At 42.2% G+C, this 15,060-nt stretch overlaps 1 protein-coding gene across 3 annotated transcripts in view; it reads left to right on the top strand.

Annotated features, from left to right (window-relative positions):
* LCP1 (lymphocyte cytosolic protein 1) overlaps positions 1-15,060 on the top strand; it is an 81,921-nt gene that overhangs the window by 20,900 nt on the left and 45,961 nt on the right. Inside the window, exons 2-3 of one of the 3 annotated variants that reach the window (XM_053215616.1) lie at positions 7,134-7,198; positions 8,882-8,994. Coding sequence is in view for 2 of the 3 variants with exons in the window: in XM_015068912.3 (XP_014924398.2) it covers positions 8,865-8,994 (130 nt within the window). In the remaining variant the exon portion in view is untranslated. Of the gene's footprint in view, positions 1-7,133; positions 7,199-8,798; positions 8,995-9,049; positions 9,500-15,060 lie in introns of those variants that run through there. The other 2 variants (XM_015068912.3, XM_053215608.1) reach the window with 2 other exon arrangements.

A 15,060-nucleotide genomic window follows, 5' to 3' on the forward strand; every position in this document is an offset into this window, starting at 1 on the left:
AAAGTACATTTCTGCCTTTCCTTTCTATCTCCTTCCAGTCAGCAGAGTCCTCTGCATTCATTTTATTCAACAAATATTGTTGAAATGCCAGATAGAGTGTTTAGAAGCTAACAAAACATGCACAGCCCTTGGTTTCATGGGCTTTCCAGTCTAGTAGGAGAGCCCAAATGAGGTAATAGTCGATAAGAGATGTGAGCAGAATGTTGGAGGCCATAGAATAGATGAATTGCAGAAAGTGCTTAAGCACACACAGCAGCTGGCCCCCAAGCCTGGAATGAGAGACACCAAGAAGAAACAACTCAAATGCCACCATGGACTCAGCAAAGCTCAAAACTCTGAGGCACCACATACTTTTGAAGGTTGTTGTGCAAGACGGAGCTGGAAAACATGAGGATTGGTAGACAGGTTATACGAGGAGCAGTAAGACCGTCCTCACTCTGTCCTGACCTCCCCCCCCCCCCACATTGCTATTATATGTTAAAAAGGAGTATTCAGAGAAAAAGAAGGAGGCTTTGGCTATTAAAAAGAAGAAGGAAAGGAAATGTTCAATGGAAATCTTGAAGAAAAAGTTGACATACTTCCGTGACAGTAGAAATAGGCCAAATGACAAGGGCGCCTGGGTGGCTCAGTCGATTAAGCGTCCAACTTTGGCTCAGGTCATGATCTCGCTGTTCATGAGTTCAAGCCCTGCACCAGGCTCTGTGCTGATGCTCAGAGCCTGGAGCCTGCTTCGGATTCTGTGTCTCCCCCTCTCTCTGTCCCTCCCCTGCTCGCACTCTCTCTCTCTCCTAACTAACTAACTAACTAACTAACTAAGCAAGCAAGCCAAGATACAGAAAACAGAAGGAAAAATAAAATTAGAAGGTCAAGCCAGGTAGCCCAACAATCAAATCCAATCCCAATGAAAGAGAACACAGAAAACAGAGGAAATGAGAGAGAAAGAGAGAGAACTCTCCAGAACTGAAATATTTGAATTTTCCAGATTAAGTGATCACAGAATCCCTAGCACACAGTGGATGAAAACATATCCACTGTAAGGCATATCATAACATTTCAGAATGCCTGGCACAAAATAAAAATCCTAAGTATTTCCAGGAAGAAAAAAAATGACACATAAGGGATCATACATCAGGATAGTATCAGACACTGAAACAATCCCTCCAGAACTTTGACAAAAAATGATTTCCAGTGTGGACTTCCAAGAATGAGACTAGACTATACATATTTCCAGCTATAAAACATCTCGAGAGGGGTGCCTGGGTGGCTCAGTTGGTTGAGCGACCCACTTCAGCTCAGGTCATGATCTCGCGGTCTGTGAGTTCGAGCCCTGCGTGGGGCTCTGTGCTGACAGCTCAGAGCCTGGAGCCTGCTTCGAATTCTGGGTCTCCCTCTCTCTCTGCCCCTCCTCTGCTCAAGCTCTCGCTCTCTCACTCTCTCTCTGTCAAAAATAAATAAACGTTAAAAAAAATTTTTAAAAAAGAAAGTCTCGAGAAATTTATGTCCCATGCCATCTTTCTCAGGAATCTACTAGAGGATGTGCTTAGCAAAACAAGGAAGGAGATGGAGAAATGGAAGGTGCAGAGAAACAGGAGCTTCAACCCAGAGGGGGAAGAAGGGGAATCCCGGGATGATGGCAGAGGGAAGCTTCTGGATGGCAGCTGGGCAGCAGGACCAGAGAGGAGGACAAAGGACCCTAGGAAGAAGGGTAGAAACAAAAGGGAGATGTAAACATTGTGCCCGACATAACTGAGCTGTGAATATTTATGTGGTCATTGTCAACACGGAATGTTGATTTCACTAAGAGGTGTTATGCCTGTGTTAGAGGATGGTGGGGGAGCTTGTGTCTACACACTGGGGGAAGTGAGAGGGTCAAATCTCCGTCTCCCATGTAAGATGTAAAAACAAACAAACAAACAAACAAAAAAACCCAAAAACTGAACATGGACATCCAGACCCAGCATGAACATAGCATCTTAGAAATAGGGAGTAGCAAGTTCGAGCCCTGCATTGGGCTCTGCGCGGACACTGTGGAGCCTGCTTGGGATTTGCTCTCTCCCCTCTCTCTCTCTCTCCCTCTCAAAATAAGTAAACTTAAGATAAATTTAAAAAAACACAAAATTTAAAAGAAATAAGGAGTAGCAGAAGAAATAGACTGTTGAAAATCATTGTTTCTGGGGAATGGAAATTGGAGGTAAAGAAGGAGTGTGTCAGGAGACTGGTGTTTCTTCATAAACCCAAAGGTAATGTTTGATTTCTTTTTTTTTAATTTTTAAAAAATGTTTTTATTTTTGAGAGAGAGAGAGAGAGAGAGAGAGGGTGAGGGGCAGAGAGAGAGTGAGACACACAATTTGAAGCAGGCTCCAGGCTCTGAGCTGTCAGCACAGAGCCCAGCATGGGACTAGAACTCATGAACTTGAGATCATGACCTGAGCGAAGTGGGACACTTAACCACCTGAGCCACCCAGGTGCCCCAGTGACTTCAAAACCGTATGTGGTTGACCTTTGGGCAACATGGGTTTGAACTGCATGGCTCTACTTGTATGTGGATTTTTAAAAATACAGTACTATACTGCAGATGTCTTTCCCCTTCCTCGTGATTTCTATAATAATTTTCTTTTCTCTAGCTTACTTTACTGTAAGAATATAGTATACGATACATATAAGATACAAAATGTGTGTTAACTAGCAGTTTATGTTATCAGTCATTAGTTATTGGTCAACAGTAGGCTGTTAGTAATTAAGTTTTGGGGGAATCAAAAGTTACACATGGATTTTCAACCTTGGGGGGCGGGGGCAGTGTTCCTAACCCCAATGGTGTTCAAGGGTCAACTATACTGATTAAAATATTAAGGCAAACATATGTCCGTAAACAAAAACACGTACATAAATGTTCATAGCCACATTGTTCATGTATCCAAAAAGTGGAAACAACTCAAATGTCTATCAACTAATGAATGGATAAATAAAATATGGTATATCTGTACACTGGGATATTATTCATCTATAGAAAGGAGTAAGGTACTGGGGCACCTGGGTGGCTCAGTAGGTTAAGCATCTGACTGTATTTCAGTTCAGGTCACGATCTTATGATTTGTGAGTTTCTCTCTCTCTCAGCCTCTCAATATAAACAAACAAATAAACATTTTTTAAAAAGGAATGAAGTGCCGATACATGATATATCTTACAACAGATGAGCTTTGAACACATGCTGCAAAGTAAAAGAAACTATTCATTAAAGACCATGTAGCCTATAATTCCATTTATATGAAATGTCCAGAAGCGAACCTACAGAGACAAAAAGTAAATTAGTGGTTGGTGGTTCGAGCGGTGGGGGTAAATGGGGAGTAACTGCCGATAGGTACATGTTGGGTTCCTTTTGGGGGTAATGAGAATGTTCCAGAATAATCTAGGGTGATGGTTGGTTGCTCCACTCTGTTAGTATACCAAAAAACACTGAATTTCAATTTTAGAAGGTGAATTTTAATTTCAGCCATAGCTCAATGAAGCCATTATTTAAAAATTGAAGAGGAAATGAGTTACCAGGGGCCAGAGAAGGAAGACAAAATTTTTACCGTATATCTTAGTGCATCTTTTTAAATTTTAAGCTGTGTGAATATATTATGAATCATGAAATTAAAATTTTTAAAACTTAAGTGAAGAATATTTAAAACATTACAAAAGAGAATATTAGAGCCAACACTCATGTATCCAATACTTTCTTTTTTTTTTTTTTTTTTTTTGCCACATCTGAACATTTTGCTACAGACATAGTTGAATTCTCCTGTCCACCCTCCTTGATCCCACTCCCTCCCTAACTTGCCGGAGGTAACTGTGCTCCTAAATTGGCATTTACCATTGCTTAGACATGTTTTTATTATAAACACACACACATCCACAAATCACACTATAACAGTTGGGTAAAATGCGTATGAATATTAGCAGTATTCTGCAACGTTTGCTTTTCTTCCAAGTTTATATTCTTAAGATTTATTCTTGCTTAGGCGATCTAGTTCTAGTCCACTCATTATAACTGCCACATATTACATGGAACCCCAATTTATACATTCCCTCTGCTGCTTCCTTTATATTTTTGCTATCAAGCAAAGTGACAATAAGCTTTCACCCATACATCCCATTTCCTAACTGAGCGGTGGTACTGCTCCACGAGCCAGGCATATGGCTGAGAAAAAATCCAATAAACATCTGCCCAAAGCTGAGCGTGGGTTTGGGAGGAGACAGTAAACTTAATGTTAACATACTGCATGCTAGAAGGTGTTAACTGTAGAAAACAGACCAGAGTAAGGATGATTGGAAATTGTGGTAGCAGCAGAGTTGTGAATAGTTGCTTGGGGGGGGGGGGGGGGGGGAAGGGGGCACTGCTAGTCACGTGTCTCCGTGACAACCCTACTTAGCGAACGACTCCCGAGTCTCACCTGTTTACAACACACCTAGGTTTTTGGGTCAGCCGGGGTGGCTCTGCGTCGGAATGTGGGTCAGCTAGATTTGGCCCGTGTTGTGGGTTGGATTCAGGTTGGTCCCAAGCATCTCGTCACTCCCCTGAAACAAGGGTGTGTTTCCTTCGTGGTAAATGTCAGACGTGAAGGAGACCATGTCAGATCATGGATGTATATTCAAGACCTCTGCTTGTGTCTTGTCTGTTAACTTTCCACTGCTCCGTTCCAAGCAAGTCAATGAAATAAGCCTGGCTAGGAGGGAAGCGTAGTCTACCTGCTTTAGGGGGAGGTCCTGAAAGGTCTCACAGGAAAGATGGCAGTGCAGAATTCCATGGAAGTCATGAAGAATTGAAAACTATACTAGGGGCGCCTGGGTGGCTCAGTCGGTTAAGCGGCCGACTTTGGCTCGGGTCATGATTGCATAGTTTGTGGGTTCAAGCCCGCATCGGGCTCTGTGCGGACAGACAGCTCGGAGCCTGGAGACTGCCTCGGATTCTGTGTCTCCCTCTCTCTCGGCCCCTCCCCCACTCATGCTCTGTCTCTCAAAAATGAATAAATGTTAAAAAAAATTTTTTTAAAAAGAACACTATAGTAAAAAAGGGTTTTTTGAAGGAAAAAAACACAAAATAATTCCCAATTCATAGAGCTATTGTGAGGAAGAAATGAAACAATGTACGTGCAGAGTCTAGTCCGGAGACTGGTACAGATATTAAAAGACTAGTTAATGCTTATATGTCACTTACCATGTGCCAGGCACTCTAATGTGTTCTCTATATCTCTCCATGTAACCCAACCCTCACACTATTCTTCTGCCTATTTTCTAGATGATGAAACCGAGGCCAGTGAAATGAAGTCATCTGCCCCAGGTCACATGACTAGTACAACTGTAGAGCTGAGGGTTGACAACAGACAAGTAGCCCAGCATCTTTACTCTTAACCATGCTCTCTGCTCCCTCTGCACACCTCCCAGACCCCAAGTCTGGATTAGTGCTGTGTGTTCCCACAGGCATTGTGCTTTTCATCTCATGGTTCTGGGTACCACTCGCCTTTTCACTTGTCTGCGTCCTTAACTACAGTGGGCATTCTGGAAAGGCAGGGATTGTGCGCATCTTATTTCCTTTCATTCCCTACCCATCAAACATGGCCATGGAGTGATGCAACCGTCTTCTTCCCTTTGTACCGGCCCCACAGTGTGTGAAAGCAAGTGAAGGGAGCACAAGAGATTAAAGATGCCAGAAAAGTGTGCAGTCATTGGTGGAGCAAGGTATTTAAGTCAGCAGAAGATAGAAGGTTAAGACTAAAATGAGGAAGTATGGACCTTGAGAAGATGGAAGGACACCTGTTCCTTTAAAGATGGAAAGAGATGGAAAAAGTGGATCTTGTAAGAGCAGAGGAGGCTAGATGAGGAAGCTCAGGCCAGATGACTTGAATCATCTCAGTAAATAAGGGGTGGGAGAGGATGCTGGAGTCTGGAGTGGGAGATCGAGGCAAGAGGAGAGAATTTGGAATAAATGCCTAACTTTTGGGGTCTGTGATCTGTTTTTTTTTTTAATGTTCATTTTTGAAAGAGCACACGAGCAGGGGAGGAGCAGAGAGAGAGGGGGACAGAGGATCTGAAGCAGGCTCCACACCCACAGAAGAGAGCCCGATGTGGGGCTTGAACTCACGAATCACCAGATCATGACGTGAGCCGAAGTCAGACGCTCAACTGACTGAGCCACCCAGGCACCTCCTGTGATCTCTTTAATATTACAGTAAAGAATACGATGAACCCAGGAAAAAAAAAGAACATACACACAAAATTTTGCATAATAATTTTCGAGGTCCAGGGACCCCAGGTTGGGAACTGCCTGCTCTCAGGAAGCTAATTCAACCGAGCAAAAGTATTTCTGAGAAGGAATTTGAAGGCAGGCAGCTTGAATTCATAGCCTTCTAAGTCTGTGTTTCTGTGACTTCAGCAGCACACAATGGCAGGAGAATAGCGGCTGATGTGGAATTAGAGACTGAGGCTGCAGGTTTCTGAGCAGCCCAGGGCTGGGGGGGGGGGCGGGGAGGGGGGAGGAGTAGGGGAGGGTAGTAGGGGTAGAGAGAAGGCAAAGCATGGGCCAGCCAAGAAGTGGCAGACGTGGCATTGTGGAGGGTGGCGGGTGGGACGGGTCCTCTCTGGGTGTGGGCCACCCGAAGCGCGTGGCCTGTAGAGAACAGAGAAATAGTAATAAAACGGAAAGTCCCGTTTTATGCATGTTGGCCATGATGCCCCAGCAATTCTCAACACGGACAGTGATAAAATCCTGCCCTCTGAAGAAGCCTGGATGTCGCGTCTAAACAGCTGCCTGTATCTGGGTACACACGCCCCTGGGAGGCAGATAAAGAGATTACTCTGGAGGGAGTAGTCCAGGATGTGGGTGAGGTGCTGGTGGGCGGCCAAGGTGGAGCCCAAGTTGAGCTCCTGCTAGAGAAGACGCTTCCCTCGCCCCGCTGGTTAAGCGGCACAATTCAATGGCTTTCATCTTCTAGAATCTAGATGCTGTCTGGAACCCTAAATCCTTCTTCTGACTGCCAGTCATAACCGTATGTGATTCACCGTCCTCACGCGTCCGCCCTGCCCCACATCTACACCTGCCTTGGTGTTTCACAGCCCTTTCGCCCCTTCTCCTAACAGATGGCTCTTCCTTACAGATTCCTCAGGTCTCCGATGACCAGGCACCGGTAGACACAGGATGCTGCCCCTTTCCTCCTCCCAGGTAAACGAAAGGAGTCTCTCCTTCCCTTTCTGACATGTTCCTGCGGGGGTGTTTTCATTCCATTCGTCAGACCAACCTGGGACGTAGAACCAGATTAGAGGGATCCACGTTTCACATGTTTTTCATCCTTAAACCATCAGGACACTATCTAGAGAATCCTGCTGCGGGGCTCAGAATGGTGATTATTCCCACCAGAGTAGGAACCGCCAGCTGCTTTGTAGCGTGACGGGTACTGTCACAGTGGTGCGTAGGTGTTTCCTTGGTGCCCCAGAGGAATTTAGTTGCTTCTTGAAATCCCTCTGCAATCTCTTACTTGGGAGTAATGATGGAACGGAGCAAACAGGGTCTGATTCGCCCTCCCAGTCTTCCTTGGAAGTCACTGGAGGGCTGGTAGTTCTCTGGAGGTTAGCCACTTCTCAAATGGACCGAATCTCCACCATCTCTTCCCATTACGGCCCACCCTCTTCTTCAAGATGGCCTCTGTGTGGTTCTGACCAAGAAGTTGCCCCATCACTGGCCAATGAAGTAGATACACTAGAAACAGCTTGGTTTAACATTTGAGGTTGGAAGCAGGAACTTTCTAGAGGAGACCTCAAAGAAGCAAAAGGTGCATAAGAGCAGCTCCCCGACCAGAGTGCCCACTGGGGGGATTCCAGGCTCCTAGCAACTACAGAAGCATGTAGAATGATCAAGCATGGTCAACTCACTGTCAGACTAAAGCACTGCCGTGTATCTTCATTCCTCAGTAGCTGACCGCTGGAGCCATACACAGTTTGGGGGAAATGTGGAGATTATACTTAGTTAACATTACTCAGGGCACTACACAACCTTCACAGCCTCTGTGAGGCCATGAGCACTCGAGCACTTACTTTGGACAATGGGAATTTGCCCTCAAGACAAGCATCCAGGGTTTGCCCATAGAATAGAGCCTTTTTTTTTTTTTAATTACTTGCTAACATTATAAACCGTGCATTCAAAAAATAAATCTGGTCAGTAAGAAGGAATTCAGCTACCTATTTAACTACAGCAGCTGCCTGTGTCATCCACTGGTGCTCTTTATAGGAAACGTCTAAATAATTGAAATCTTTAATTGGGTTAAAGAGATCCCTAGCACATAGATGTTCTATAAATACAAGTGAGTAAATAATATAGTGGCCATTCTTTTCAGGCCCTTCCCCTTAAAGAGACCATTTTGTTTTGTTTGCTCCAATAAGATCAGTGTTCAGGGACACTTGAGAGAGGTTAGGTTTCGGCCGGGGCGGAGCTTTCCCAAAGAAATCCCTTTTAGTTTGTTTCAGGTGGATTTCCACCTTCTCCCTTGGCTACTTCACTAAAAACTAATCACTTGTTTGTCTTTGCTCTGAGTAGCCAGGCACCTGGGCTTTGCATTTGCAAGTGGGGTCAGAGCAAGTAGTAAAGGTGGCAGGCTGACCTTGCCTTGTTATCTGAAATCAGACAGGTTTAAGTAGCCCAGAGCTTAGGAGACAGAGAAGAAAGAAAGGGAAGGGAAGAGAAAAATGCTTATAAAAAGGAAGTGGTAAGACGTTTCTGAATTTCAGTGTGACCTGTTCTGTCAGGTGATTCTTGTGGGGGAGGAGACACGAGAAAAAAAAAAAAGTTAGGTAAAATGTCCTTATAAAGACAAAATCTATTTCTTTCCTGCCTGATGATTTGTCACTCTAGTCACTTCCTGCCTTGTGACCGCGTACCCGGGTTTGACAAAGTTGTTCTGCAGATCAGAAAGAAGGGGGTTTCTGGTCACACGCCAGTACCACTGAGGACAGTTTTTCAACAAGGTAAAATTTCTTAATGTCTTTTTGTCATTTCTAAGTGCTTATGATGTTTTTCCTGGTTGGGCGGCTCTGTTTCTGTGGGTTGTGGGTTTTGCCTTCAGGGGACTGAGATCTGAGCACCTGTCACCCGAGCCCTCTGTGAACCATGTCACCGTTTAACTGCCCAGCCAAGCTGTAGCCACCCCCTGTGGCTGTCCAGAGTCGGACCCCTCAGTTCTGTGGGGTGGCTTCTTCTCTAGTTATCCACAGTTAGCACCCCCAAAACCAGGATTCTTTTTTTCCCTTTTACTTTATTTTTATTTTTTTATGTTTGTTCATTTTTGAGAGAGAGAGAGAGAGAGACAGAGAGCATGAGTGGGGGTGGGTGCAGAGAGAGAGGGAGACAGAATCTGAAGCAGGCTCCAGGCTCTGAGCTGTCAACACAGAGCCTGACGCAGGGCTCGAACTCAAGAGCAGTGAGACCTTGACCTGAGCCAAATTTGGATGCCCAACGAAATGAGCCACCCAGGTGCCCCCTTTTTTTTTTCCCCCTTTCAAACCAAACCATGTTTTGATTTATTTCTCTTGCTTTATCTTGGGGATGCTATTTACTGTGATTTGATCTACTTTAAAATGTTTTCAGGAAAGTGGGTATTGATCATTTAGATTGTGCTGCTCATTGGCCTGGTGGGAGTAGTTTAATTTTAGCTCCGGTGGTTCTGTTTTTCTAAAAAGTTTCTTTACAGCATTTGAGTGGATGTATTAACGTCTTGAGTCATATGTTGCTGAGTGTGTTACTGGTTATTTGAGTGATTTTGGTGCCAGTGGTTTTAATGGGTATGTCTGATAACCACAAGGAATCGGAGGCGCCTTTTCTTCATTTACTCTCTAAAAATAAAAGCAATTTGCGTGGCTTAATTGTACTGTTTTTGCAGAATTGTTTGAACTATTGCTTAGGCTGATGACCAAACAAATGGCCGTTAAATTCTGGATGAAAGGCTTCTGTCTACATCAGAAATCCTGATAAAGTCGACATGGAATATTTACTCCAGAAGCTCTGTTGAAACATAGACTTTAAATCTTGTAGCGTCGGCATTCATTTAATTATCATTATCCAACAGTATTAACAACCATTGACAGATGATAAGCATAAAAGCCATTCAGACTGGAAATGGCTTAATTTATCAGGGTACTTATCAAAACCCAATTTTTCTTATTCAAGGATAGCAACTCATTTTTTCAAGTTAGTTCCCCAGGGCAAAAAAAAAAAAAAAAAAAAAAAAACCTATCAGTCAACAACGCTGGTTTATTTGCCGTGTCTTAGTTTTGAATTTACATAAATTTATCATAATTGGTTTCTATTAAATAAAACATTTCAAAGAACCATCTGCACAGGCAAATTTGAATGGAATTAGCCATTTACCTATAAATGTGAATTTCTGAAAGTTGCAAAATGTGGGCATCAATATGTTTTACACATCTCTCGTGAGTGGTTTTAAACTAGCAAAAATGTGGAATTGGGGGAGGAGGACCTGAACCCCAGAAAAGAACAAATTAAAAAAAATGCTCTATCTTCTTTCCAGTAAAAATATTAATGGGAACAAAATAAATTAGAGTGTGAAGGTATGTCAGTCTTTTCCTTACTTTGGAAGGAAATAAAATGGAATATGAAAAAGTTAATTCAAAGTAGAGAAAAAAGTCTCTTGATTTAAATCAAGTTTAGACTGTTAAAGTGTCAACCCGATACGCTATAAAATATCCATTTCTCTTCTGTCTAGCTCACCCCCAGTAGCATCAGGGAAGAATCTTCTGGGTCTTACCCATTGATCAGGCACTGTTATGGTGGGACATTTCATTAGCTATCTGAAGGATGCTTTTCTTGGTCACATTTAAAATTTTATTTCCTTTAACTTACAAAGTATGCCTTGAAACAATCAGTAATTTGGGAAACAATTTCAGTATTTTAATACCATTTATAAACCTTCTTCTGGTCCCTGTGAAGAAGGGAGGCCAACAAGTAAAGTCCCATTCAAATATGACCTACTTAGAGAGAACAAGACAAGTAATAAAAATATTATTATATAATAATATTTATACCTACTTACAACATGTAGCCACTCCTTATGCATTATCTCACATAATGCCTTTAGACATGAGGCGGGGGGCTCACCGTGGAAGCAACTGGCCCACTGTCACTGGGCTATTGGAGGGGTCGAGGGATGTTAGATAGTCATGATTTCCAGCTCCATATTGCTTCTCTATAAGCATCTGTCTCTTCTAGATCCGTTCTTCCACACCAGCATATTTTTTTCCCAGATGTAGATCATTAGAAGCTTTTATTTCTGAAGCTGACTGAGGAGACCTTGGTGCTCATAATTTTAAAGGAAAGAGGGGGAGAAAGAGAGAAGAAAAAAATTTGCAATAAACCCAGAAGCTTTTTTTGTCTTTATAAGTAAGAGATATCGTTGTGGGTTTCACGTAATGAGTGCAGAATCCTCTTTTAGAGAATGAAGAAGTATCCTCTCTTAATTAATGTATAATTTTACCAAAGAATTGTACGCCTTCACAAACTTGCCTCAACCACTTCCCCAACCTTATTTCTTGTCACTTCCTTCTGCTCTGGCTGCCCTCCATCCTCTCACCCCCCCTCATTTGCCCATGTTCTGGGTGCACAAGACCACAAGCCGCCAGAAAGTTCCATGCTTTCACTTCTTTTTGTTCCAACTGTTGGCTCTGATTGCTTTCTTATTTGTAAAACTTACAGTCAGTTTTCAAGACTCACTTCAAGAAACGAGTCCTTTTGGAAGTCTTCCCTATGGAACCCTTCGGCCATCTTCCTTGCCCCACGAACAGTTTCTTCTGTGTGTGTGTCTGTTTAACGTTTTGATCTTAGAGTAAGTATAGCAGTAACCATAATTGCTTTAGTTTCAGTTCCTTGTTTGACAGCCTGAGCTCCTTCTTAGCTCTCCTAGCACGTGGTCAGCACTAATGATATTTATTGAATTGGAAATTTGTCACGCATATTTTCTCTCAGCTACTTAGAGATGCATGGAAGTCTTTTCTTTGATTTCACTTATGAACTTATTATTTACTGAGTTCCTCACAGTGATGGCTGTGGAAGAAGATATAGTAATCATACGGTATTTTGCATTCTACCATGCTTCCTCTTTGCCAAAGCACTATTCTTCATTTTAGCCTCAAAGCACTGAATGGACATTGAGTGCAACGTATTTAGGAAATTTCCCAATGACCATCGCAAACAGACAAAATTACAATCTTATTATTTTGGCCTAAACACAGTCAGTGACCTCAAACTTAGCTACACTTACTGAAACTGTTGTAGTTGATAATGGGCTTCTTTGATGACAGAGAACCTAAGAACAGATATTAGTAACTTTTGCTTAGTTACTTTGGATTATTCTAGAAAGTTCTCAAGTCAACTTCTCCTCATTACTTGTAGAATAAAGACCCTCCATATATAGAGGAGAGAGGGCAAACACATTTTGATATCAGTCTAGGTGAAATAAAATTCACAAACTTGCTCATAAGATTCCATTAACGAAGAGTCAAAATTTATAAAGCAAGATTGTAAAGGCACCAGACTTTATGATTAATAGATTTTGTGGCAGAGTAACATTATTTATATTAGTCTAATTGTTTCTTTAGGGCTTTTTGTCAGCTAGTTTCCCAACTCACAGAAACCACCAACCAAAATAATGCTATGCCATCTACATACTGAGCCCTGCGGGCATAATAAACATTAGCATTAGAGCTCCACCGAAATGTCAAACTAACCAGTGTCAACAGATTCCAAGAGTTGCAAGTTTCCCTGTTTTGCCAGATGGCAAGGCACTTACATCAAAAGCGTCCATGTTTCACGCTGTTTTCATTTTGAAGTTCTGAGAAGTTGCCACCAGATTAGACGTTCACATTTTTAGGGGCATCTCCCTACAGCTGCTGAAGACACACAGGGCTGCCCAGATGGCATCTCCCGTGGCTTTCCTCAGTTCCCTTCTGAGTCCATTTCCTTAAACTATTGACTGTCCCCATTGTTTTGGGTTTGCCAAGTTTCAGTGATTACATCAGTCTTCCCAGTAATTTCATCATCGCTTCATCTTGTAACCTACAGAAAGCAGCAGAGCGGGGAAGAAAGAATTTCAATTTACCACCCTAATAATGATAGCTAACACTCATGTACTACTCACTCGGGACTGAGTATTTTTTGTGTTTTAACCAATACTGATATATTTAGTCATCCCTACGATCCTGTGAGGTAGTTACTGGTGTTATCTTCATATGTGAAGAAAGCCAATCCATTCAGATGGTTCATTACTTTAATTTTCTACATTTGAATCAGTTTTTTATATAACTGCTGAATTCCAGGAGAAATAATATTCTCCTGGAATAAACAGGCAGCAGACTATGGGGCTTATTTGTACTTAAGCTCTGGAGTTGAGCTCAAATAATGATAATTTATCCCAAATAAATGGATCAGTATTCCAATTGCTTTTATCAAACAGATTCCTCCTCTTCCTTTTCTTCTTTTCCTTCTCCTTCTCCTTCATCACCATCACCATCAGTATCTACCCAGCACCTCTCTGCACTTGACTATTTAGTTTTTACCAATTTATCGATCTCTGCATGGGTCGTAAACTATGATTTCCATCCTCAAAAGCTTTGAAAAGTTTTCAGTCTTAAAAGGTTAGAATACTTTCAGTCAAGTTTTATTCACCTTTTTGACTGTTGTGACTGATAGACCCAAATAAATTAGACAATTTAGTATTTACACTGGAACACCCATATCTCTAATTGTACAGTCGTGGCCAAACATAGGTGCCCTAAAAACTGTGAAAGAATGCAAGATTGTTTTAATTGTGAGTTGAAAAAGAGACGTAAAAGGTGACCCACTTGGGGGCTTAAAATGAGTTTTGCTCGACTTCAGAGCCACGCCTGTGTGTCAGCCCCATTTATAAGTTACAAGGAGGCTTCTTTCTCAAATATGGTCATTGGGTTTTTTTCTGGTGGAAGGAAAAGCTGCAATGTTAAATTGAGGAACTCGCACAGCCACAGTCCTGTGGTTGCAGCATTGATTCGTGTTTTAGTCCAGCAGCAGTTACGTAGCCAGTGGATGCTCTCTGCCTTATCTGTTTTATCTGTCTCTGTCTGTCTCTGTCTCTGTCTCTCTCTCTGTCTCTCTCTCTCTCTCTCTCTCACACAGACACACACACACACACACACACACACACACATCTTTCTGAGCGGCTGAGCTAAAATGGAAAAGAGATTATGTTCTCCACCGGCAGAAAAGCCAAGATACCGAATTCTGCAGGCGAATTAATTATGCATGTGAATTGCAATCTCCGGATAATTTGTTTTCCTTTTTTCTCTGGTTGTACTTTCAGGGGGGAAGTGAATTAATGGAATAATTACTTTGCATTTAAACAACACCCTGCATGTTGATCCCTCAGTCGGGTAGTCCGTACCGAAATTTATCTAAGCTGTGTACCCAAATATATGAAGTGAAGAGGTGCACAAATGTATGTGTATAAAATTTGCATCTTCTTCCTTTTCTCCCACAAAATTTAGAATTAGAATTGCATCTTTGTTCATCTCTGGTGTAACATTTTAAAATGTGGGTCCTCTACACCTCCTTGACGTCATCAGCCCACGTTTTTTCACTGGGTGGGGGTGGGGGGTCCTTAGGGGAGAAATCTGGGCGATACATGCAAAGTGAAAGTAAGAAAAAAAATGAGCAACGCCTATGCTGTTATGCCCCCCTTCTTCATCTTGACAATGTGAAATGAACTTTCCCTGTCATTTCCAATGCTTTGTAAACATTAAAAAAAATCCCTTTGGAAAGATAGAATATTATGGTCACCTTTGAGAAATTTTTCAGATTTTTCCCTTCCCTTGTTGTCTTTCAGATGAAGTCTTTTCATCAGCATATCCTTGATCCTTTGTTTCTTTCCTATGACCACAGAGTAAAGGCAATTGGGATACTTAATCTGTCCGATCATATATAAAGTATACAATATAGAATGTATTTAATATTGTATATCATCTTAGTTTTTTAAAGTTTGTGAGTCTGAC

Source organism: Acinonyx jubatus, chromosome A1 (genome assembly GCF_027475565.1).
Source record: "Acinonyx jubatus isolate Ajub_Pintada_27869175 chromosome A1, VMU_Ajub_asm_v1.0, whole genome shotgun sequence".
NCBI lineage: Eukaryota > Metazoa > Chordata > Mammalia > Carnivora > Felidae > Acinonyx > Acinonyx jubatus.